This window comes from Leptopilina heterotoma, unplaced genomic scaffold, assembly GCF_015476425.1.
Source record: "Leptopilina heterotoma isolate Lh14 unplaced genomic scaffold, ASM1547642v1 Lhet_268, whole genome shotgun sequence".
Classification (NCBI taxonomy): domain Eukaryota; kingdom Metazoa; phylum Arthropoda; class Insecta; order Hymenoptera; family Figitidae; genus Leptopilina; species Leptopilina heterotoma.
In genome coordinates this window covers 882268-907736 of record NW_025110977.1, presented here as the reverse complement: position 1 = coordinate 907736, position 25469 = coordinate 882268, and the positions used below count along the sequence as shown (strand labels likewise).

At 29.0% G+C, this 25469-nt stretch overlaps 1 protein-coding gene across 12 annotated transcripts in view; it reads right to left on the bottom strand.

Annotated features, from left to right (window-relative positions):
• Positions 1-15495: 15495 nt before the first annotated feature.
• LOC122503691 (homeotic protein antennapedia-like) overlaps positions 15496-25469 on the bottom strand; it is a 306715-nt gene continuing 296741 nt past the window's right edge. For all 12 annotated transcript variants that reach the window (XM_043614328.1, XM_043614326.1, XM_043614329.1 and 9 more), the window contains one exon: positions 15496-16043. In XM_043614328.1, coding sequence (XP_043470263.1) covers positions 15790-16043 — 254 coding nt within the window. In that variant the 3' untranslated portion in view covers positions 15496-15789. The remainder of the gene's footprint in view (positions 16044-25469) is intronic.

Sequence of the window (25469 nt, the reverse complement as noted above, 5' to 3'; positions counted from 1 at the left end):
GATTTGGAATTACTCTCCAAATTTGAATTAGTAAAAATATCTACTACAAAAGTTGAATTAGTGACTGAATTTTTGATTTTGAATTAGTTTTTACTAACAAATTAGTAGAATAATTACTATTTATTAGTAAAATTTATCAAAATTGAAAAGCAAGAAGTCAGTCACTAAAACATTTTTACTAATTCTAGACAGTAGAAAATATATTGAAATAAGATCTGAAAAACTATTGAATATATATATTCAATATTTAAAAATAGAATTATAAAAATAAAGGTACTTATATATTCACTGTTAGAAAAGAATTGAAAATTCAACAACTTTTCAATTACATAAGTTATTGAATTTGAATTCAATTCAGCTTGAATTGAAAATTAAACAACTTGAAGTGAATATTCATTGGTTTGTAATTGAAAATACAAACGCAGTTATTGAAAATTCATTACTGTTATTGAAAACATGAAAATCCATTGTTTTGTAATTGAAAAATACAGACGCAGTTATTGAAAATTCATTACTGTTATTGAAAATTTGATACTGTTATTGAAAATTCAATACTGTTATTGAAAATTCATTACTGTTATTGAAAATTCAATACATTTGTCACATCTGGTGTGGAAAATTTCCACAATTTCTTATTGTTAGAAGTTTTTGACAAAAGGTCGTTTTAGCGTCAGTTGCTTTACAGCATTTGCCATATGAACTACATCCGCGCGTGAAACTCTTCTTGTTTTTACAGTGTTTTAAATAAAAAATGAGTGTTTAAAATTTATTTCAAAATAAATATATTATAATATTATATTTTATAATTATTTATTGAACAATAGTGAACAGCAATAGTGAATTTTTAATCTACTTGTGTGTATTATCAGTTAATTTCGACGAATTTCAATTTCTAGGGATAAGTAATTTTATTGTTAGTGTGGGTTATGATTAATATAATATTGATACTATTTTATGACTGTTCTTCATAATTGTTTATTATGGTTTGTGAAAAATATTTTGTAAAATAGTTTTGTAATCAAACATATTTTGTGAAATAAAACGAATCTCTATAAACTACAATTATTTTCTTCAATCTTTGTAAATATTCATCATTAATTGTAAAATTCACAGAAAAGAAGAAATTTTTATGAATTTTTCCCAAAAAAATTTTTACAGTGTATGTACCTATACACAATGCTGGTCAAACTTACTTAATTCTCATATTAATGTTATTGAATTTTCATAATAATGTTATTGAATTTTCAATTTTATGTTATTGAATTTCCAATTCTATATTATTGAACTTTCAATTCCATGTTATTCAACTTTCAGTTCCATGTTATTGAATTTTCAATTCCATGTTATTGAATTTTCAGTTACATGTTATTGAATTTTCAATCACAGTTGCTGTTGATAATTCAACTTAATGTTATTGAAAATTCAATCACCCGTATTGATATGGACTTCACTTACATGTTATTGAAAATTCATATACATATTTCTAACAGTGTTTAGTACCAATTATTTTTGGTACTAAATCATAATTTATTTTTCTAAGGATATCAAATGGAGACAAAAGCGAATCAAAAAAAAAACGTTGCGAAGCAACTTTTTGATTTTTGTCTCCATTTGATATCCTTAGAAAAATTCTGATTTCAATACCGAAATCATCTCTAATTTACAAATTTTTCCCAGAGAAGATTTCGAGAGTTGAAAATTTGAAAAATTCAGAAATTTCAAAGACATGACAGATTTTTTTCTATAAATTTTTTTAGAGAAGATTTCGAGAGTTCAAAAATTCAGAAATTTGAAAGACACGACAGAAATTTTTTTCTAAAAATAGTATTCTGAATGTTAGGGAATTTGAGAGTGGAAGATGTTTTTTTTTTTAAAGATAAAATTTTTTGATGTGATTTTAAATATGGGTCTATGTGTGTAGGGATCGGAGTTTTTTTTTTTCTGGAGAGGATCATCGAGAGAGGCCTTTTAACGGATACGAACCTTTATAGTATAGGCACGGCATGTTCTCTTGCTGCAGGGACGAACAGACAGAAAATCCAATAAATCATCCCGTCACGAGCCCTGAGCCAAGGCGGAGCCTCTCGCCTCGTATTAGCCAATAATAATCCTCTCTGAGGTGGAGGCCATCTTGGAATATACGATGGTTCCTTCCGCCGCAATACGTATGAATGCAAACTCCAAGAGTTGGCTGCCTTCAGATGGACCCCCAGGGGCGCACCACCTGACGATTTTCACCAGGTTCGCAAACCAATATATATATAATGCAACACAACTTCCATCATTATCCAAATATAATCACTGGGAACTTTTACTCGACGTCACTTTTATTTTGACCTAAATTTATTTAAAAATGTGTTAATTTTTTTAAAAATGTTTTTAATTTAAAAAAATGTTAATTATTTTAAAATGTTATTTTTTTGAAAAAAACGTTAATTTTTTAAAATAAATTTTAGTTTGAATTTATTCTTAAGTTGGGAATTAAATATTTGGAAGTTTGCAGTGATTCTCAAGTGAATTTGTTAGAGGTTTGTATGACTGATGATAAATTTCCAATAAGTGAGACATTTTTTCAAAATTAAAGTGACTCTTGAGTGATTCTAGGTGACTTCTAAGTGACACTTTTTTTTAAGTTTATAAGTCGAGGAAACTTCTTAAAAAATTCACTTGAAAATCTCTTCAAATAAAAGATAAAATTGAAAATTAAATTTCCAACTTAAAAAAGAGTTCGCACTTTTCAATTTTTAAAAATGCTATTAAAAAATTTGAGAAAACTTAGTGAGTCAATTTGGAGTCACAGGCTTTGGTTTGACTTAGAATGACCCCACAATGACTCTGTGGGTGATAAAAAGTTACTTAGAAGTCACTAAAGTCACCAAGAGTCAATTTTGAGTCTCTGATTCTGGTTTGACTGAATTTGACTCCAAATGTTCCACTCTACTGACTCTAGACCACGAAGAGTCATACTTAAAACTAACCAATGGTCACTTAGGAGTCACTAGGAATCACTCAGGAGTCAATAAGTCACTTGGGAGTCTCAAACTTTAGTACTTCTGAATTCGATTCTAAATGACGCATATTAATGACTCTCAGATGACTAAAAGTCACTTTGAAGTCACCAACAGTCACTCAGAGTCACTTAGGAGTGTCAAATTGACCAATGGTCATTTATAAGACACCAAACGTCATCAATAGTCACTTAGGAGTCACTTGGGAGTCTCAAAGTGACCAATAGTCACTTAGGAGTCACTTGAGAATCTCAATGTGACAAAAAGTCAATTATAATTCACCAATAGTCACTTAGGAGTCACTTGGAAGTCTCAAAGTGACCAATAGTCACTTATAAGTCACTAATAATCACGTATAAGTCACCAAAAGCCACTTAGATGTCACTTGAGAGTCTCAAAGTGACTAATAGTCACTTATAAGTCACCAAAAGTCATCAATAGTCACTGAAGAGTCACTTCAAAGTCTTAAAGTGACAAATAGTCACTTATAAGTCACCAATAGCCACTTAGGAGTCACTTGGGAGTCTCAAGGTGACCAATAGTCACGTATAAATCACCTAAATTCACTTACATGTCACTTGAGAGACTCAAAGTGACCAATAGTTACTTATAAGTCACCAAAAGTCATCAATAGTCACTTGAAAGTCTTAAAGTGACAAAAGTCATCAATAGTCACTTAAGAGTCACTTGGGAGTCTCAAAGTGACGAACAGTCTATTATAAAATACCAATTGTCACACAGGAGTCACTCGGGAGTCTCAAAGTGACAAAAATTCACTTATAAGTCACCAATAGTCACTTAGGAGTCACTTGGGAGTCTCAAAGTGACGAATAGTCACTTATAAGTCACTAATAGTCACGTATAAGGCACTTAGATGTCAGTTGGGAGTCTGAAAGTGACCAAAAGTCACTTATAAGTCACCAAAAGTCATCAATAGTCATTTAGGAGTCACTTGGGAGTCTCAAAGTGACTAATAGTCACATATAAGTCACCAAAAGTCACTTAGGGGTCACCAAGAATCAATTGGAAGTCCCTGACTCTGGTATGAAGGAATTTAACTCCAAATGTCTCACTTTATGGATTCCCGTTGACGAAGAATCACTTAAAAGTCACTTGGGAGTTTACAACTCCAGGAAGACTGATTTGACTCCAAGTGACGCACTTCAATGATTCAAGATGACCAAGAGTCACTTAGAAGTGACCGAAAGTCACTTAGGAGTCATTAAAAGTCATCAAGAGTCACTTGGGAGACACAGATTCTTGTATACCTAAATTCGACTCCAAATAATTCACTCCATTGACTCCAGATGACTCAGAGTCACTTAGAAGTCACAAAAAGTTACTAAGAATTCACTAATTTTCACTTATAAGTCACTTAGAATCACTTAGGGGTCACCAAGTGTCAATTCAGAGTTTCTGACTCTGGTATGAATAGGAATTGAACTCCAAATGTTCCACTCCATTGACTCCAGATGACTCAGAGTCACTTAGCGGTAACCAAAAGTCACTTAGAGATACTTAGGAGTCTCAAAGTGACCAATAGTCGCATTTATACATCACTAAAAGTCACTTAGGAGTCACCAGGAGTCAATTGGGAGTCTCTGACTATGATATAACGGAGTTTGACTCCAAATGTTTCACTCCAATGACTCCAAAAAATGCAGAGTCACTTTTAAGTCACAAATAGTCACTTAGAGACACTTATGAGTCACCAAGCGTCAATTTGAGAGTCTCTGACTCTGGTACGACTGAATTGACTCCAAATGACTCACTCCAATGACTATATTTCACCAAGAGTCACTCATAAGTCGCACCAAAAGTCACTTAAACGTCACAATAATCACTAAACAGTCACCAAAAGTCTCTAAGAGTCACTTTCAAGTCACAAAAAGTTCCCAAATATATATTTGGTGACTGAACAGGTTTAAAGTTGACTACAAAACGACTCTAAATTACATGAGTCACTTAGGAATTACTGAAAGGCACAAAGAGTTATTTGGAAGTCAACAAATGTCATCAAGAGTCACTTAGGAGTCACTAAAGCCTCCAAAAGTCACTGAAGTGACTTCTTCACTTAAATTTTCCAAATGTCAGGTGTGAATCATCAGAAGTCATCAGGAATTAACAAAAACCACTTAAAAGTCACCCAGAGTTACTTAGGAGTCATCAAAAGTCACTTAGAAGTCAGTATAACTACCAAAAGTCGCACTTAAGTAATTTCTAAGTGACTTATTCAAACGAATTTTGTAAATTGCAGCTATGAATTATCCGTAGTCACCAAGAAACACTTAAAAGTCATCAAGAGTCACTTGCGAGTCACTAAGAGCCTCCAAGAGTCATTTTGTAATCATAAAAAGTTTCTAATAGTCACTTAGAAGTCCCTTAAAGTCACAAGGAGTCACATAGACGTTACTAATGATCACCTGAAGTCACGTTGGAATCACTAAAAGTCACCAAGAGTCACTTAGTGTCTGGTATGACTGAATCTAACCTTAAAATGATTCTGGTTAACCAAAAGTTATTTCGAAGTCCCCAAAAATCACAGTATCAAGACTCTTGATTCAAGAGTCACTTAAAATTCATCAGGAGTCAAAATAAATCACTGATTCTTGAACGAATTCAAAATCCTTCAAGAATTATTATTATTATTGACTTATTTTGACTCCTAAGTGAATCTACGTGATTTATTCAACTGACTTTTGACAGTGGTAGTTGGTAATCATCAGGAGTCATCAAGAGTCACTTGTAAGTCACTGACTCTTCCACGACTGTGAATAATTCCTAAAATTACTCTTGATGACTCATAAACAAATATTACCTCTAATTTTCTTTTATTTCCACAAACTTCTATACTGAAAAAAATCCTCAAGCACCTGGAATCGAACCCTCGCACACTCAATTGAAATGCATCGTCTTAAGCACCTCGGCCATCCAAAACTGATAAAAAATGTTACAAAAATGTTAAAAAGAAAAATGCTTCCAAAGAAAAAAGACCTCGAATATATTGATAAAAATACGGTAAATGCTTTAAATATAGAAGAAAAGGCTTTTTTCAAAACTATTGTTAGTTTTTAACTATTAATAAAACTTACTTAAAAAATTAAAACGATAAAATATAATATAAAAATAATAATAATATAATATAAATATAATTGTATAATACAGTTGTAATATTGTTAATTAATAACGTATATTAATTAATTAATAACTTTAAATCTAAAAGAGTGCAAAAATAAATTTCGAATAAGCAAAATGATAAGAGAATTGTAATCAAAAATTTGCAAGACAAAAATATTTTCATATTCAACCACATTTTATTTCTCGTTTTCAAACACAGTTATTATAATTAATAATCATTATTATTAATATGGACAGACTCTTATATATAATACAATATGGTTTAGACTCGTCGACGTAATAGCAGGTAATACTATTATCGTATATATAATATTCCATCGTATCGTCGCACTCATTAATACAATAATCGTTCGTTTAGCGTCGTGACCATCTTAATCATCATGCTTTTAATTTTATGTGTACACTTAGTTTACATACTGCGGTACACTACAAAATAATTATGTACGTTTAGTGTAATAATATTCGTATTTATATATTTATATATATACTTTTTTTTGTTTATTTATATATATAGCTTCATTTATTTATACCTTTTTTTTTGTTTCATCTCTTAATAAACCTTCGGTAAGTAGTGTAATTCACGTTTCTCGGCGTACCTTATGCTTTTTACGTATATTATAGTTGGTTTTTTTTTTTTTTTTTTTTTGCTCACTTTAATTCCGAACAAATTCTGGACTTATGAACCAGTTTTTATTATAAACTGATTTTTTTGGGAAATTATCTTTTTAATTTTCTTTTTTTATATTCAAACTGGTCATTTTTAGAGTGAATTCATTTGCCTCGACGGTTTATGTTCGTAAATTAGTGTTTGTGGCTTCGGCAGGGCAACGCTCTCAACTGGTTCCTTCCTACTTGAGGTAAAAAAAAAAATTCATCAAACACTCATTTCAAACGTACTAAAAAATTACATTTCTTTTTTTTTTGCCGAAGAAGGGAGGAGACGAAAGACGTAGTGGCACTTGTAATATTGTCATCTCTTATACTAAAATTGTTTTTTTTAATTATTAGGTTTCTTTCTCTTTAATTTTAAACTTCTTTACAGAATAATCGTTTAATTGGTAATAAATAGTTTTTTTTTAAGTTTCTAAACCCTTTTTGCTAGCGTTACTTTGTAAAGTTTTAGTCTAGTAAACAGGTACCTACTTTACCTACACGGTATCGTATACAGATTTTCGCGATTCGCGATTTAATGCCACGACGTCAGACGTCACCTTTTTGACGATGCCCTGCCGAATTTTTTATTTTTTGTATAAAAAAAAACCGGGCTAAATTGCGGTGTCCTTTACAGTGGACCAAAGGGGGGAGGGGAGGTGGAAATTTAAAAGTTTAACGAGAATATTGCTTCTCGATTTTCAATATACAAAATAGTTACACTAGATCTGCAGAAAATAAATTTTTTTTTTCTTTCTTTACATTTATTTCCTCCAGAAAGTGAGAATCATCTTTTAATTTTCCACCACGCTCCAATTTTTTTTTTTTTTTTTTCAATATAATGTGATCGTTTTATCCTGCTATACGAATGTTCGGGTTCATCAGTCTTCACGGTTTGAATCTTCCAGTATATTATACCACAAAAAGTTTTTCGAAATAATAATAAATTTTCGGATAACGGAGAGAGAAACTTGTCGCTCTCACTCTTTGCCCCCACTCCGTTCGACTCGTGGCGCTCAAGTGGGGGTAATGAGACTGAGAGAGAAATACGAGAACTTCTCTCTCACTCTCCTTCTATCCACGCGCCTGCGCTTTCCAATGATTTTTCTCAAACATTTTTAAAAATAAAAAATAAAGTGGTATAATTTACTGGAAGGAGTGATTGGTGGTTGCTACATATTTTTTTTTTACATCACGAAAGGGAGATTGGCTAAAAGTGTGTATTTATATATTAGTGTTAAAAGGAAAGAATCGCTAGAGAAAAATAAATTTGAAGAATATTTTGGAGAGAAGTAAAGACGGGAGGGTTTTAATCCCCATTAATTATAGGTAATTAGATATAGATATCGGACCTATGGTATATAGAATATACACGACTAATGGCAAAACCTGTCGAAACAGGAGGGCCAGGAACTGTTCGGCATTTTGCGCGCGAGCGAGGACGTGTAACTTAAAATTATCGACAATTTTTTTTTTCTTCCTTTCATTTACGTATATAAAAAAATTCTTGTGATATATTTTTTTTAATTACTTTATTTTCTGACAATCCGGTGAATAAATATAAATCTTTTTTTTAAAAAACGGTAGAAATTCTTCTTTATTTATTTACCAGACTGCGTTTCGAAAATTGTTATATTAACATTGTTATAATTTTTCTAAATTTATATAATAAATTTATAATTTAGTAATAAATTTATCAATTTACGAAAATTATTTTCTCGTCTGGTGATTGAAAATTTGTTACAATTGGAGCGCATGCGTGGAGTAGGGGCAATGGGAGCGAGAGAGAAATACTTGACAGTTCTCTCTCGCTCTCATTGACCGCGCATGCGCTCCACGTTACGAATAAAAAATTTGAATAAAAATGTTTTGCGTAACGAAAAAGAAAAAAAATTCAGAAGAAAACGAAAGTACACCTTTCTTGACGCATAACATATTTTATTAATAAATATTACATATATAAATAATTAAGAAACGATAAGAAAATTACAAATTCCACTGGGATATTATCGTTTGGCATTTGCGGTCAAATTAAATATCAATAAATTATGTACAATTCCGCAAAAAGTGACAAAAATAATTTCAAGTTGAAAAAGAAGTTTTTTCAAATATTAGGAAATTATTTTGGTCACAAACTTCAGTGCGATATCAAAAAAAGTATCGACCCCGCCCGCTGCAACCTACTGCACTCCATTTATATTAAATCCTATCCCTAATAATCTTACGCTCTTTTTTAGATTTAGATTTTTTTTTAGACGTTAAGCTTACAAGGTAAGAGCTACTTTTTTTTTAATGACACACCTCGTACGCATTTATATCCTTTTTTTTGTGTTTCGAAAAAACTACATACATTCCATTTTTTATAATTTCGCATAAACATTTTTTTTCTGATGCATACGAAATAGAGACAAAATATATAATTTTCATTTATTCATTTTTATTGATTAAATCTACAAACATCTGCCCGCATTTTTTTTAAATAGATAAGTATATATATATTTTTTTAAGATCAAGTATGGATATAAAATTTTTTTTTTACGTACATTGGTTGTCGCGACGATCGCTCTTTGTAACGTGTGGTTTCGCGAAGCCCGCCTTAAAAAAAAATTTCACCGCAAGTTTTTTATAACTACTTTTTTTTGCAAAAAAAAATTGCAAATCGAAGATTGCACTTTCTTATTTGTACAAAATTTTTTTTTCCGTACATTTTAGCTTCTTAAATTGAATATTTTTCTTAAATATTAAAAACAAAAAAATTGGAAATTAATAATCTGCATTCCGAATTTTTTTTTTTTTTTTTGCTATAAAATTGAATTAACGTGAAATTCCAATTTTATTTCGCTGATTAAAAATACTTTTTCTTTTTCTCTAATGTCACTTTAAAGAGATCGTAAAATGTACAAGGTGGCGCAACAATAGTGACTCGAAAGGCGATAAATCTAACTCTTTGTCTCGTGAGCCGCACCCTGCACTTCAATATGCCATTATTAAGCGACCCATATAGATTAGATGACTTATTAATGCTCAATTAAATCTCAAGATGAATTGTTCACATAATAATATCAACAACAAAAAAAACTACTTAAATAAACAATTATTCTCTCTCTCTCAAAAAAAAAAAAAATTAGCAAAAAAATCAACAAAAACGTTTTAGAATCATTGGCCCAAGAATTTTATTTGTCTCGAGTTTCAAAAATCATATTACATATGAGAAAAAAACTCCAGACAAATTAAAAAAAAAACGATTTGGTTCAAAACAATAGACATAAAATAACAAAAAATATTTAATTATTTAAAAAAGTTATTTAAATTACACTAATTATAAACACGATAATAAAAATAATTTAGAATTTACTAAAATAAAAATTGGTAAAATTTAAGAAAGGAAATACAAGAACAATTCTCTTTTTTTCAATTTAGAAATGCCCTGCATGGAAAATGGTTTTTAAAATAAAATGGATATTTTATAATTGTAGATGACAATATTAGTGAAATTTATGGTGTACCCTTTTTTTTAAATTGAAGCAAAAGTTTCAAGTCTCGATGAAAAAAAAACAAGAGTTCGCTCAACGAAATGCACTTTCATGAAAGCGTGATAACGTTGATTTATTGACAGCGCGGTCGCCATTGGTCGATCAGAAATCGGCGGGCTTTTCGAATTGCAATCGACGTGCGGCGTTGCAAACGAGCGATGGCCGGGGAATTTTTACAGTTCGTTGCATTCTAAAAGGTGGAAAAAAAGCTGTATAAATAAATCTTTTTTCATTCCCCCTGAAAGAAAGAAAGAAAGGCTATGGTCTATCGCCGTGTCAACAACACTTGAACTGGACCACATATTACGTATATCGGTATCAAGGGCAATTTTTATATTCTTTTATTTAAAATCAAATTTCTTTTCAAATTTCTTCTAAAACTCGAATTTTTCAATAATTTTACATCTTTACTGTACTTTTGTTTTAGATTACTGAAACAATTTTTTTTGAAAACTAGTTTTCACTTTTACTTTTTTGCTATTAAATTAAAAAAGTGAAACTAACATTTTTATTATTTACTTTAGCATTTTTTATTGAGTTCTAATTAACTTTGCTGAGATTTTATAAGTTTTGCCTGCCAATGGATTTATCAAAAAATGTACGATTTATTTGCTGGTAAATTTTTTAATGAATAGAATAGTTTCTGCCCGTTTAAATTGATAGAATGACAATTTTTATATTTGCTTAAATGAAGCGAAGGTAAGTTCCGGAGTGGGAGTCATGAGAGCGAGAGAGAGAAAAGAACTTCTCTCTCTCGCTCCCATTGCCCCCACTCCGGAGCCGAGGAGGCGCGGACCGCCAGCGAAGGAGTGGGGACAATGGGAGCGAAAGAGAAGTTTCGTACCTTCCTTCTCTCCAGCCGTTGCTCTTGCGCACCCCTTCTCCTTATGTACCTTTGCGCTCCATTTAAACAAATGATTTTTGTGAATAAACAATAGAATTTTTTCCTTAAAAAAAAAAATTTTCAAAAGAAAAAATTCTTTTTTCTTGAGAGCAATCCTCACTAAAAATTGCAATGAAAAAGTATTTTTTTCGACTCTAGGCGACACGTTCGAGAAATCGTCTCATTAAATAGAATATTCTTGTCTATATTTATAATAATAATAATAATATAATATATCTCAATTACGTATATATTGTTGTCGTGTGTATCATAAAAACTAAGTGTCGATAACTAATTTTACAACACAGCACAAAATTCGCAGCGCGAGATTTTCGATTATCCCTTCGGCGAAAGTCGATCGATTGATCGATCGCCTCTCTTTGGGCCGACAATTATTCACTTACATTCACTTCAGAAACACTTGATCATCTTTTTATTTAAACTAGACGCTCTGATTTCGGATAAAAATTAATTTTTTTTGTGTCTCTGTATAATTTTTGGATCAATTTAAAAAAAATCTTTCTTTTTCAAAAAAATTTTTCTTTTTTTGGAATTTAAACGCCGAAAATAAATTATAAAAGATAAATTTCTGTTGGTTGTATTACTATTAATAAATGTTAATTTAGGATCAAATTTAACGTGTCGAGTTTTGTTGCGCTCTGAAGACAACGCACACATCAGGAATGACTAATTGTGAGCTTTCAACAAAAGATCTTTTGATGTCTGTTAATTTTAATGCGCAACACCTCTAAGCACAATATAATTGAGTTTTCGAAAATGAACTCAAAGCATCTAGTTATTTTTTTTTACAACAAGAAAATTTTATTATTTTCAGGCCTCGAATATTATAACTTTTTCGACTTTTTTCAACTATTTTCAAAAAATGCAACCTTTTTCGAATTATTTTCAAAAATTTCGACTTTTTTCCAAATATTACAACAAAATACCAATTTTTCAATATAAATTGCAAATTGTTTCGATTTTTCTAGTGTGAAAAATAACTAAAATATCTTTCAAAATTTATTTTTAAATAATTTTTCTAATTCAATTTTCGAAATTTACAATTAAAAAGATTTTGAATAATTGAAGTTTGGTAAAATTTAATTAAAAATAATTGACTTTTTTCAAGTATTTTATTAAAACTTTTCAAAATCAACTTGGAAACTTTGAAAAGAATTAACTTTTCAAAAATTTTGAATAAAAAATCTTCAAGTGTAAATTGAAAAATAAAATAAATTAATGACAATTCGCTTCTGAAAATATTATTCAAATAATTTTCAAAAAACAAATTCTTTCGATTTTTTTTATTCTACTTTTTTGAAATTAAATTATTTTCAATTACATATTTCCAAAAATTCCAATACATTCAAAAAATAATAACATTACAATTTTTTTAAAGAATCATTTTTAACATTTTGAAAAAAACAATCATGTTCAAAATCTTTAATTAAAATTTATCAAAAAAAAAAAATTGTTTTTTTAAATTACAGAAAAATTCTTTTAAGAAATTCAATTATTTTCGGAAAATTACATTATACAACATTTTTAAGAAACTAATTCTTGAAATTGTTTTATTGTCTTTTTTTAAGATTCAATTATCGTTCAACAAAGTAAATTAAAATTTTTTATAAATTTACTTTCTTACACTTATTAAAATTTAGAAAAAATTATTTTCACATTTATAATCAAAATTCTTCAAAAATTTGATTTTTTTCATATATTTTTCAAAAAGTTAAATTATTTTGAAAAGATTTTACCAAATTTCAATTGTTTGTAAATTTTTCAATTTAATATAATAATTGAAAAACTTATATCTTACAAAAATTATCTAAAAATATTTTTTAAAAATTAATTTTAAGAATTTCTATAGTATAATTTTTAAAAAATATTATTAAAAAAAAACGTGGACAGTTACAATTATAAAAAATTGAATTTTTGTAATTAAATAATTGAATTCTTAAAGAACTTGAGGAAAATTATTTAAAATATTTGATTTAGAGATGAAGTTTAGTTATAAAAAATAATTGAAGAAAATAATTGGATTTTTGAAGTTGTAATTTTCACAAATTATTATATTTTAGAAGGTTGTAAATTGATATTTGTATTTTATTTTTATTTTCTTATTTTTATTTTCCATGCAAAATAAAAAAATAAGAAGTATTTAAATATTTATTTAAAGAAAAATTATTCAAGTTTTGAATAATTGAATTTAGAAAGAAGTAAAATGCCAGGAAAAATACAAAAAACATTTTTGTGACAGTAGTGAATAAATAAATTACTTTTTAGACTTTTTTTTTTTTAATCGACTTAAAGTGATTTTTTTGCGCCTTAAAGTCGATCCGAGGCCTTTATTTTCGGAAATAAAATAAAAATCTGTTTTAATTTTAAGTCATTTCTTTAACTCACAAGAAAAAAATTAAGATTTCTTCAATTTAGAGAAGACGAAAAAAAAACCATCGAGTTGAAAAATCTGCGCAGCCCCACTCTCCCTCAGCGCGTCCAATAATCTGCGCAGTGTTTCGAAAAAAGTCTTTTTATTCCAAATAAAAGCAATATTTTTTAAAAAGATTTTCAAGTGTTTCATTAAATTTCATAACTCTGGTAACTTGGCCTCATGTCTGCGGAGCAGGGACAAAATTTTTTTTTTCCGATGATGATAAATATTTATTGCTCCCTATTTTCGATAATCTCCAGTTTAACGTTGTATTTTTATTTACAAATAGGTGGAGAATCACAAAGGGCATAAGTATACCTATAAATATATATTTATATTTATGTATATATTGTCGAAAATAATTACTACACTCACTGATCCGAGATCATCATCCACAATTTTTTTTTCTTTGTGGATTTTTTTTTCTTTCTCTATAAAAGATTGAATTATGCCCATTAAGACAAAAAACTTTCATTGGTTAGGTATATTAACGCCCGGCAAAAATAAAAAAATGGACAAAAAAATAAAATATTCACAAAAAATGAAATTACAAAAAAAAAATCTGTGATGGAAAAATTTTTATTTACGTATTTCTTTCGTTTATTTACAGTTAAAAAAAATTCATATCACACTTGAAGAATATTACCCTTGTGCAGTAAAAAAGTTGCGCATTTGCCATAAGATTAAAAGTCGCTTACTTTGTAAGCGACTTTTAACCTTCTGGCAAATGCGCAACTTTTTTACTTTTGGGAGCAGGTTTAAAAGTTTTTATGGCTTTAGAAAGATGGAAAAATACGTAAATAAAAATTATATTTCCAAAAAAAAAAGAAAATTAAGGGTGCAAGAAAGAATTTATTTCTTATAGAACTGACCTTGAGTATAGTTGGCGCAAAGTTTCCTCTCTGCTCCGCCGAAGGGCACTGTAGTCGCATTTTCCGGTTATTTTCTTTTTTTCCCTTTTTTAATTTTGCATTCAAGATTATCATTCATTCCATTTTTTTTTTTTGAGAAATAATCTATTATATGGATTACACGTATCACCGTATCACTGGGTAATAATAAAAACGAGCAGATCGTATTTTTCACGAAGACGCAAAAGCGGGTATTAAAGAAATAACATTTTCCCTTTTCGTCTCTGGAAAATTTCTCCACATTTTCTCTCTCCGTTAAAGAAAAATTCGTTTCAGTAATTTAAATCCCAGGAAGAATAAAAAAAACTTTTATCTTCTTGATCTTTTGTTTCAAAATCTTTTCTTGATGAAAATCTTTTTTAATGAATTTTTTTTAGCAAATAAAAATGTTTTCCTTTGGGTGTAAATATGATTTTTTTGTAATATTTTTTTTGTAAATATTTTTTTTTAAATGCATTAGATTTTGACCCACTTCCCTTCCGTGAGAAACATCAGATCACACTTGGCACGTCGGGAAATTATTCTTTGCCGAGCCACTGGCGGTTGGTAGAGGGACTCTATCTAAACGATCTCTATGATACTAAAACCGTCTACCTACCGCTAATAGATAATTGGATAATCATTATCTACACTAACAAACTTTCTAGGTACACTACGTATTTCATTCTATACGTAAGGGAATAAATAATAATAAAAATTTTCCTATCAGGTCTCATACGACATATTTTTTTTTCTCTCTTTTGCTCGGGGACACATTCATTCATTAAAAAGACTCTCGTTCACTCTCTTTCATTCTCAAAGTCACATTAAGTTACGTATATTTTCGTATCTCTCTTTCTATATATATAGGCTTTAAATTACATTCGATTAAACGTAATAGAGGTTAACGCGGTTCTGATTAGCATGCGATCCAGTTTTTTTTTAAACACCGTTCTTATCAGTATAATTGCGCATTCCCGTAAATTTTTTTTTTTTTTTTTTGACTGGATTTCCAATTGGACACCTCTCTTTTCTGACTGGTATATGAGATTCTCCTCTGGTCCGACATCATCTTCTTTTTGGTACGAGCAACTTGATTAACACGACAAGATAAGCGTCATTGCTGTTTTTTTTGGGGGGGAGGTCATTTGGAGGTCATCGGGGGAGGAGGTAGTGGAAACAAGGTTTAGAGAAACCCTAGGACTATGGAAACTCTGGGAAAAGAGTTTTTCTAGTTCCTTTAGTGTTCTCATCAACCCTGGGGCGATGTTTGTGGTGAAATGTCCGTTTCACCATCACCAGAGCCGGGCTCGCCCTTCGTTTTATTCTCTTTCTTCCACTTCATTCGTCTGTTTTGGAACCAGATTTTTATCTGTCTTTCCGTCAGGCAGAGGGCGTGCGCGATCTCGATACGTCGCCGCCTGGTGAGATATCTATTGAAGTGAAATTCCTTTTCCAGCTCCAGTGTTTGGTATCGGGTATAAGTTTGCCTTCCCCGCTTCCTCTCTGCAACAAAAATCATTTTGCTTTTTAGTTAACTAATTCATTTAATGATTTGCTTTAGTAAATTAATTATTATCTGAACTTACAAACTAATAAATTTAATTAATTCTAACCGATTGAAATGGGGACTGATTTTTATTCGGGCGGAGCGTTACTTTTTGATGATCCTCATTTTAACACCTCCAAATAAATCAACGGAAAATAAACATTGAAAAAAATAAATAAAAAATAAAATTAATAATAATCAATAATAAAATTAATAAAATTAAAAGAAATTTGTTACAAAAATTTTAAAAAAATTCAAAAGATGATAACTGCCATTGTCATTTATATATACTTTTATACGAGATGTTGGCCATATTTTAAAGATTGAAAAAAATTGTTCGAAATTGCACAAAAAAAAGTATATGGGCAACCACTAGAATCAATTTTTCCGAAATTTTTACATTTTTTAGCAAATTTTATACAATTTACGAACTATATGGAAAGAGTCTAGCAAAGTATGGACAACGGCTATAATAAATTTTTCCGAAATTTTTTACTTTTTTATCAAATTTTATTTATTTTTCTAACTATGTGAAGAGGATAGCAAAAGTATGGGCAATGGTTAGAATCATTAGTAAAATAAAAACACTTTGTTGAAATTACAGAAAAATTCCCCAAAAATTAATTTTTGTAATTGCATTCTTTGCCATATACTCTTCTGATAAATTCTTTTGGAAAATGTATAAAATTTTCTAAAAATAAAAAATTGCGGAAAAATTGATTCTATAGTAGATCTATATATATTATACATCACCAAAACTTTTAAGCAAATTCCACAAATAATGAAGAATATTTCATAAATTTTTGAGAAAATTTACAAAAAAGTTTTGGGGGAAATTTATTGCTTACTAGGGAATTTCCATAAAAAATTGTTAAAAGTTTATTAAAAACGTCTAAATAAATTCCACAAACATTTTTGAAGATAATTCATTAAAAATTTTTGGGGAAAATTTATTTTTAATTAAAATGCTATTTCCACAAAAAATTGAGGAAAAATTACTAAAAAATTTTTGAGAAAATTATTTTTAATTATGCGATTTTTACAAAAAATTGAGGAAAAATCACTTAAAAAATTTTAGAGAAAATTCATTTTTAATTATATGTGATTTCCACAAAAAATTGAGGAAAAATCACTAAAAAGTTTTGGGGAAAATTCATTCCACAAAAAATTATGGAAAAATCACTTAAAAATTTTTAGAGAAAATTCATTTTTAATTATGCGATTTCCACAAAAAATTGAGGAAAAATCTCACTAAAAAGTTTTAGGGAAAATTCATTCCACAAAAAATTGAGAAAAAATCACTAAAAAGTTTCTGAGAAAATTCATTTTTAATTATATGCGATTTCCACAAAAAATTGAGGAAAAACCACTAAAATATTTTAAAGAAAATTCATTTTTAATTATGCAATTTTCAAGAAAAATTGATGAAAAATCACTAAAAAGTTTAGGGAAAAATTTATTTTTAATTATGCGATTTGCAGAAAAAATTAAGGAAAAATCACTAAAAAGTTTTGGGGAAAATTCATTCCACAAAAAATTATGGAAAAATCACTAAAAAGTTTTAAAGAAAATTCATTTTTAATTATGCGATTTTCACAAAAAAATTGAGAAAAAATCTTACTAAAAAGTTTTAGGAAAAATTCATTTCACAAAAAATTGAAGAAAAATCACTAAAAAGTTTCGGAGAAAATTCATTTTTAATTATATGTGACCGGGTCTGAGAAAAGGGACCTACTTTCAAAAAAATCGATTTTTTCTATGATGGTTTCTTATAGTTTAAGGTCTTAGAAATACAATGCAATCAGTCCCGAGTTTTAAAAAAAATTTTTTGCAATTGTTTAAACAAATTTTAAAAAAAAATTTTTTTTAATTTTTTTTATGAAAATATAAGTAATTTTAAGACAAAAATTACTCTTGGTTGTCTAAGTGTCAAGAATATTTCCCCTAAATCTTAAATTGAATGCCTAAACCATTTACAAAAAATTCGACTTAATTCCTCGAAGATGATCCTCAAGTATACCCGTCATCGGCAACCTGGTTGTGCAAGTCAAAAAATAACTATGGATTATTGTTTAGAATTATTCATTATTGTATCAGTTCTGAACTTGCATAAAAAATTTCAGACCTCTAGGACATCCGGAAGTCATTTAAATTAATTTTGAAAATTCCATAATTTGACTTTTGCAAAATAAATTGTTTATAACAATTACAGGGTTGTTTGAACAATTATTTAATCATAAAATCGGATTCGACGTATAAAAAAATACATAAAGAACACTCATCATGTTAATTTAAAATGTAAATTGTTTCAAGAAATCTAATTTATTTGGATAGAAAACTTTAAACGCGTTTTTCTCGAAAAGTTGTGGTGTGAAAATGAAAATTTTCGATGAGTGTTATCATTTTTCTGGTGTCATTTTTATTGCTCTTTATTTTAACATTTATAAATGGAGTTAAAGTGATACCCCTTGTTTAACTGTGAGGAGGAAACTATTCAAAGAATGTGTGGCGCCACCTACGAGACTTCGAATGAAGGCACACTTTAAGTCTACATAGTTTAATGTCTAGTAAACTTAGTTAGGCTATAATAAATGTTTAAAATCTTTAACTAGGTAGTTAAAAACTAAAAAATCTATACTTAGAACTTAAAAATCTATATTTAGAACATAAAAATCAACTTAAAACTTAGAAATCTATACCTAAAGATTTAAAATCTGATGAAAACTTTAAAATCTACTTTAATATTTATTTGAAATTCAACGTGAAAGTTATTTATTCATATGTACGACATATTCACAGTGAAAAAAGGGTCAAAGACGAGGACTTTTGGTCCGCAAAAAAGAAATCATAATAGAGAGGGGAATGCACCGATCCGCACACATATGATGTATATCGAGTCGGTATCCGCGATGTGATCTGCGCTCGGTGCCGGCAAACATGAGTCCCAAACGAGAATATTAATTGTGCTTACCCAGAGTGTCTGCCTCGCGCAAACTCTCTCTCTCTCTCTCTCTCTCTTTTTCTCGCAGTATAATCTCGAAAAAAAGGGTTAGGTTAGAACCGCCACGTTGCGCACGGCCAGGAGGAATATTTCTGAGTGGGATGAAAAAGAAAAAGAAGAAAAGAATAAAGAAGAGGAAAAAAAAACGAGTCAAAGAAGAAGAAAACTCCTTGGCGAGCATTCGAGGCAAACGCCGCCCGTCGCGCTGTCGGCCGATGAAGACGGATGGCGGTTCTCCTCTCGAGAGAGATGGAGAATTCTTCAGGGGGCTGAAAATCGTTAGGAGAGAGGGAGAAATCCAACAGGAAAGAGATTGAGAGAAGAGAAGTAGGAGGAGGAAAGCTCCAGAGAAAACGAGAGAGAAAAAAAAGAAAGAGAGAGAGAGAGAGAGAGAGGTACACCAAGTGCTGGGAACAAACTCCCCTCGCTTCCTTCCTCAGGGAACGCTCTCAAATTAACAACATACCAATCTCTAGCGCTCCTCTTATAAGCTCTAACAATCTTAAGCAGCTTCCACGAATGTAACGAAAAAACTTCTCCTTTTTTTCACATACACACACTCACAAATACCCCTCCGGCAAACTAAAAGATCTTCCAAATATGCTTTGAATACAAGACCCTGTGTATCAAAACCCACTTTTCAAATTAAGTTTACTAAAATTTTGATCCAAAAAAGAACTTTATTGTTACTTTTTATCATTTTAAAGGATAAACCTTTTCTTTTTTTTTAATAAATTTTGTATCTAAATACAATTTTTTCATAGAATTAAAATTAAGGGAACTTGTGGTTAGATTTTTTTTGCATAGAATTAAAATTAAGGGAACTTGTGGTTGGATTGTTTTTTCATAGAATTAAAATTAAGGGAACTTGCGGTTAGATTTCCCTTAAATTGATATAATGATGAATTTCTTTCGATACTATTTTAGAATGATTAGAATTAAAGATTTGTACAACTCAATTCCTTTTTCGAAACGATCTGCTTAATGATGACATTTGTATTTAGAATCATCAGATGGACGATTCTTTTAGCATCATCCATCAATCTCGAAACAATCATTAGACCACAACAAGCAGCTAATTCGTCAGCTATATTGGAACAAGTCAATTTCACATTTATAGATGAAGATCACAAATGAATGGAGAATTTATATCAAGTTATGTATACAAATTGTATAATCCTATGAGTTTTATTTTACCTCAATAAATCAGTTTTAATTAAATAAATACTAAATTACATTTCACTAATTCACTAAATTCCAAAAAACTATTTTAAGTTTTTTAAAATTACATGTTACTCTTTGATAGTGACATACATTGAAAGCATTTACATTACAGGCCTCGGATCGACTTTAAAAGGGGCAAAAAAAGTCGCTTTAGTCGTTTAAAATTACAAATAAAGTCGAAAAAGTCGTTTCATTTAATTCGGTGTTGTCACAAAAATTTTATTTTGTATTTCCCTGATCTTTCACTGATTTATAAATTCAATTACTCAAAACTTGAATTATTTTGTTAAATAAATATTTAAATACTTCTTATTTCTTTTTAGACTGGAAATAAAATTTTTAAATTTCAATTTAGAACCTTCTGAATACTCACTTTAGAGATGAAATTCAGTTAAAAATTGTAGAAAATAATTTTGTTTTGGATAGTCCTTCCAAAACTCCATTATTTTCTACAATTTTTAACTAAATTTCATACTAAAGACTATAGTCCTTCCAAAACTCAATTATTTTCTACAATTTTTAATTAAATTTTATCTCTAAATCAATTATTTAAATACAAAAATTCAATTTCTTATAATAATTGTTGGTAATTCTTAAAATTAATTTTTTAAAAATATTTTAAAATAATTTTTGAAAGAAAGTAGTGTTTTAATTAAATTGAAAAATTGAAATACCTACAATTCAAAAATTTCCAAATAATTGAAATTTGATAAAATCTAATAATAATAATTGAAATTTGAAAAAAAAACTATAAAAAATATTTAAAATTTGATAAATACGTTTAAAAATAACAGAATTTTTAAAAAATATAAAAAAATAATAAAATTTTTAAAGAATTTTAATGGTATACCATTTTAATTATAAAATAATATGAACATATTTTTTCCAAAATTTTATTAAGTTTGGAAAATTAAACTTTTAAGAATTTTAATTTACTTTGTTCGAAGATAATTTGATTGTTAAAAAATTTTATTTTAAAACATTTCTAAGAATTAGTTTTTTAAAAACATTGTACCTATACTGTAATTTGTTGAAATTAATTGAATTTCTTAAAAGAATTTCTGTACGTTATAGAAAAACTTATTTTTTGTGTGTATTTGAATTTTTTGAAATATGTATGTGAAAATATTGAAATATTTAAAAAAATTTTAAATTAGAATGGAAAAATTCTAAGAATTTCTTTTTTCTAAAATATTTTAAACCCGTGTAATGAGCATATAAATAATAAATAAATAAATAAAATTTTGATATAATTTTTAAAATTTACACTTGAAGATTTCCATTAAAATTTTTGAGAATTTAATTATTTTAAAAATTTTGCAATTAAAATTTTTCAAAAGTTCTTTTTCAAAAATTGTAAATAAAATACTTCAAAAACAAATATTTTCAATTAAATTTAACAATAGTTCAATTATTCTCTAATTTTTTAATTATACGTACATTTTAAAAATTTTATTATCTTAAAAAAATTATTCAAAAATATAATTTTGAAAAGTTTGTCTACAGTTATTTTTCACACTATAAAAATCGAATTATAAGTTGCATTTGATACTAAAAATTTGGTTTTTTGTTGCAACACTTGGAAAAAAGTCGTAAAAGTCATCATTTTTGAAAATAATTCGAAAAAAGTCGCATTTTTTTTAAAATACTATAGAAAAAAGTCGAAAAAGTCATAATATCCGACGGCTGCATTTACATCTTAACACAGTTTTTCTGAAAACATCAAATTGAGACGAAAAAAGTATCAAAAATACTGCATTTCAAAGTTTGGTATACTCTTTTTTGTCTCAATTTGATAGAAAAACTGTGAACTAAAATAAAATGATTCACAGTTTTCTTAAAAGTATATTAAATTGATACTAAAGTAGATCAAATTGATGTCAAAAGTTTGGATCAATTTTTTATTTGATCCACATTTTTGGTATCAATTTGTTACTTTTAAATTAACAGTGTTGGTATTTCTTTAAAAAAAAACTGTAAAATTTTAAGTAAAAAGGACTTAAAGTTTTAAAATTCACTAAAAAATGGTTCTAACAGTTCTATAGTACAAAATCAAAGATACTCTTCGCCAAAAACTCGAAAGATTTACTTTTTACAATAAGTATAGAGTGTGAAACACAAACCTCCGAAAAAAATTACATCTTTCTAAACATTCTTTTCTAAAATCAACTTCTTGTATATATATACGCGTATAAATTATATAAGTTATTCTCTATAACTATGAATATTTAAAAAGTTGTTTGATTTATAATGCCGGGATTCAGTGACAAATGAGGAACAATTAAAAAAAGTTTAGGCATAGAAATATTTCTTTTGATCTTTTTGAAAAAAAAAGAAAAGAGGGAGAGAGAGAGAAGCAGAAAAAAAAACCCCTTTTATATTATATTGAGCCTAAAAAGTTCATATATGAAGGTAGGTGGAGGGCATTTATAAATATCAGACTAACACTTAATCAAGAAGAGGGAATAGGTTTGAAGAAGATAAATGCCAAAAGTGGTGAAATGGTATATAGAAGTCGACGTGTGCATGTCTAAGGATTGTGGGATGAGGCAAAGAGGCAAAAGCAGAGATATAGCCGCGGTGCTCTCTCCTCAACCCAATCAAGAAACACGCGGAGTTAACAGTTAAAAGCCGGACCACATTTGTCTGGCCCCAAAATTAAGTTCAAACGAACCACTTCCTTGATCTTTTCAGATAATTATAGATCATATAAAAGGTTTCGTGTCCAAGGAATTCTTGACCCTTTAAAGGCCTTGTTCAAATAAGCATACAACTCTAAAACTATAAACTAAAAATACAATAATAAAAATAAAATACTAAAAATTCAATACTGAAAATTAAATACTAAAAGTACAGAACTAAAAATGCAACAATTAAATACTTTTAAGGTCGCATTTTTAGTTCTGTACTTCTGTAAAGAAATACAGAAATACAGACAATAAAGTACTATCAATGATGACATTACAGTATACTAAAAGTACAGTAATAAGAATACAATAATAAACTAATTAAAAATTATTTCCAAAAGAGGAAAGGAAAACACGAGATTATTTTATTTGCTCTACTCGAATTAGCAGATGAAAAAAAGAAAAGAAATTTCCAATAGACAATGATGTATTTGCATAATTGAACGAGTACTCAATAGAACAATGAAACTTTCCAAGAAATATCTATAACTTAGAACTAATAATCATTGGAAATAGACTCGGCGTCAACAATAGACACCTGTTAGCCATGTGTATTCAAGTGGCGGTATGCATTGGGAATTAAAGGAAGCAGTTACAGGTAATTAAGCCCATGACAAACGAACTCTTCTCTATATAAGCGATGAGAATTCAGACAATTCTGATTGCAATTCAGAAATAGTTGGCCATTAACTAGTGAGTTAGTTTCAAAGAGATAAAGGTTTATAGTCGCGTCGTAAATCGTTAGACAAAAGTTTTGGTGTCGATTGACCGAGTGTGCCTTCTGTGCGGTTTTATAATACGTGAATAAGCCAATCGTGTCCGCAAAGACGAAGTGACGAGGCGCATCCGCGTTTACGGATCAGACATGTCAGACAGTCGTATTATGAGTCCGCTTTGTATATATATATCTCCACAAGAGCTGTGTGGCATGTGAGGTTAATTAAAGTGCGACTGTATTGCTCTTTTATGCGCGCATTCACCGCATGAATGTTAGTGTGCGTGTGCTAAATGAACAGGCCAAGAGGCGCGCATTGCAAAGGAGATTCTCAACAGCAACGGGATGAAGGCTCTGAATCGAAAAATTAATAAGCCAATTTGGCAGCTTTTTGGTAATTTCTAATCTCAACCGTATAATTAATGATAATTCCTAAGAAGTGTTCTGTTTCCTACTTTACGATTCTGACTAAAACGGTTGTAAAGATAAAGGATTATTTAGACATTGTTGCGGTGCATCTAAAACAATTACATGTAATAAAGAACCTCCTTCTGCAGAGAAAGGTTCATCTATAGTTGTTACTTTGAAACATTTGTGGAATTTTTAATTGCATGTATTTTTGAACTACTTATTCAGGAACATATTCCAGAAGTTTAGATGAACCATTTTCTTGTAACTAATTTTGAATCATTCCTTTAAGAAATTCTTGCAAGAACTTATTCTTGCAAGAACTTCTTAAAGGAATGATTCAAAATTAGTTACAACAAAAGGTTCATCTTATCGCGCAGAGGGAACAACCAAATCTGTAACAAATGGAATTTTTGATCAGATGTTCTTTTGGAGCATCTTAAGTTTGTTATCGCAGTGCATCTATAAAACAAATACAGTAAGAAGATCATAGATTCGAAGTTTTAGAGAACCAATTCGTAATAATTAGGGAACTTTTAATTGCATGTATTTTCGAACTGCTTTCTCAAGAACAACATCTTTAAAGGAACATCTTCATCTATTTACAGTTTTGAAGAACCAATTCATCAAAATTGTAGAGTTTCTGATGAAAATTAACAATGAAAATCTGAACATTGTCGCGATGCTTCTCAAACAATTGCAGAATCGAAATCAAGTACATCAACATGATCATAGTTTTGAAGAACCAAATTGCAACAAAAGCACATTTTTGAACTACTTGCGGAACATTATCATGGTGCATCTAAGACAATTACAGAATCATAATCAAGTACAGCAACATTATCATCTACATAAGTTAGTATAGTTTTTGAAGAAGCAAATTGTTACAAAAACTACATTTTTGGACTACTTGAAGAATATTATTGCGATTATTATTGAAGAATATTATTGCATCTAAAACAATTACATTATGCAACAAATTTAAAGCACCATTTGATTTGATTTGATTCTCTAAAACTGGTAATCTATTTACAATTTCAGAGAATTAAATTGTAACAAATTTTAGAGAATCAAATTCTAACAAATGTGGAGTTAAATACATTTGTTTGAATTACTTAGGAAACATTTATATGCATAAGAAAATATGAATGCATACCAAATGAAATACTTTAGGTTGATTCGAAGTGAGCAGATTTTGAATTAATGTCCATCGACATCGATTGGAATCATTTCTCTGAAAAGTTTCTCCGCTATATAGTTATAAAGAAACGGTATATGTATATACTTGTTGGTTCAGAATGTACATAACACTTGCAATATTATCTCTATAAATATAAATGGAACAGCA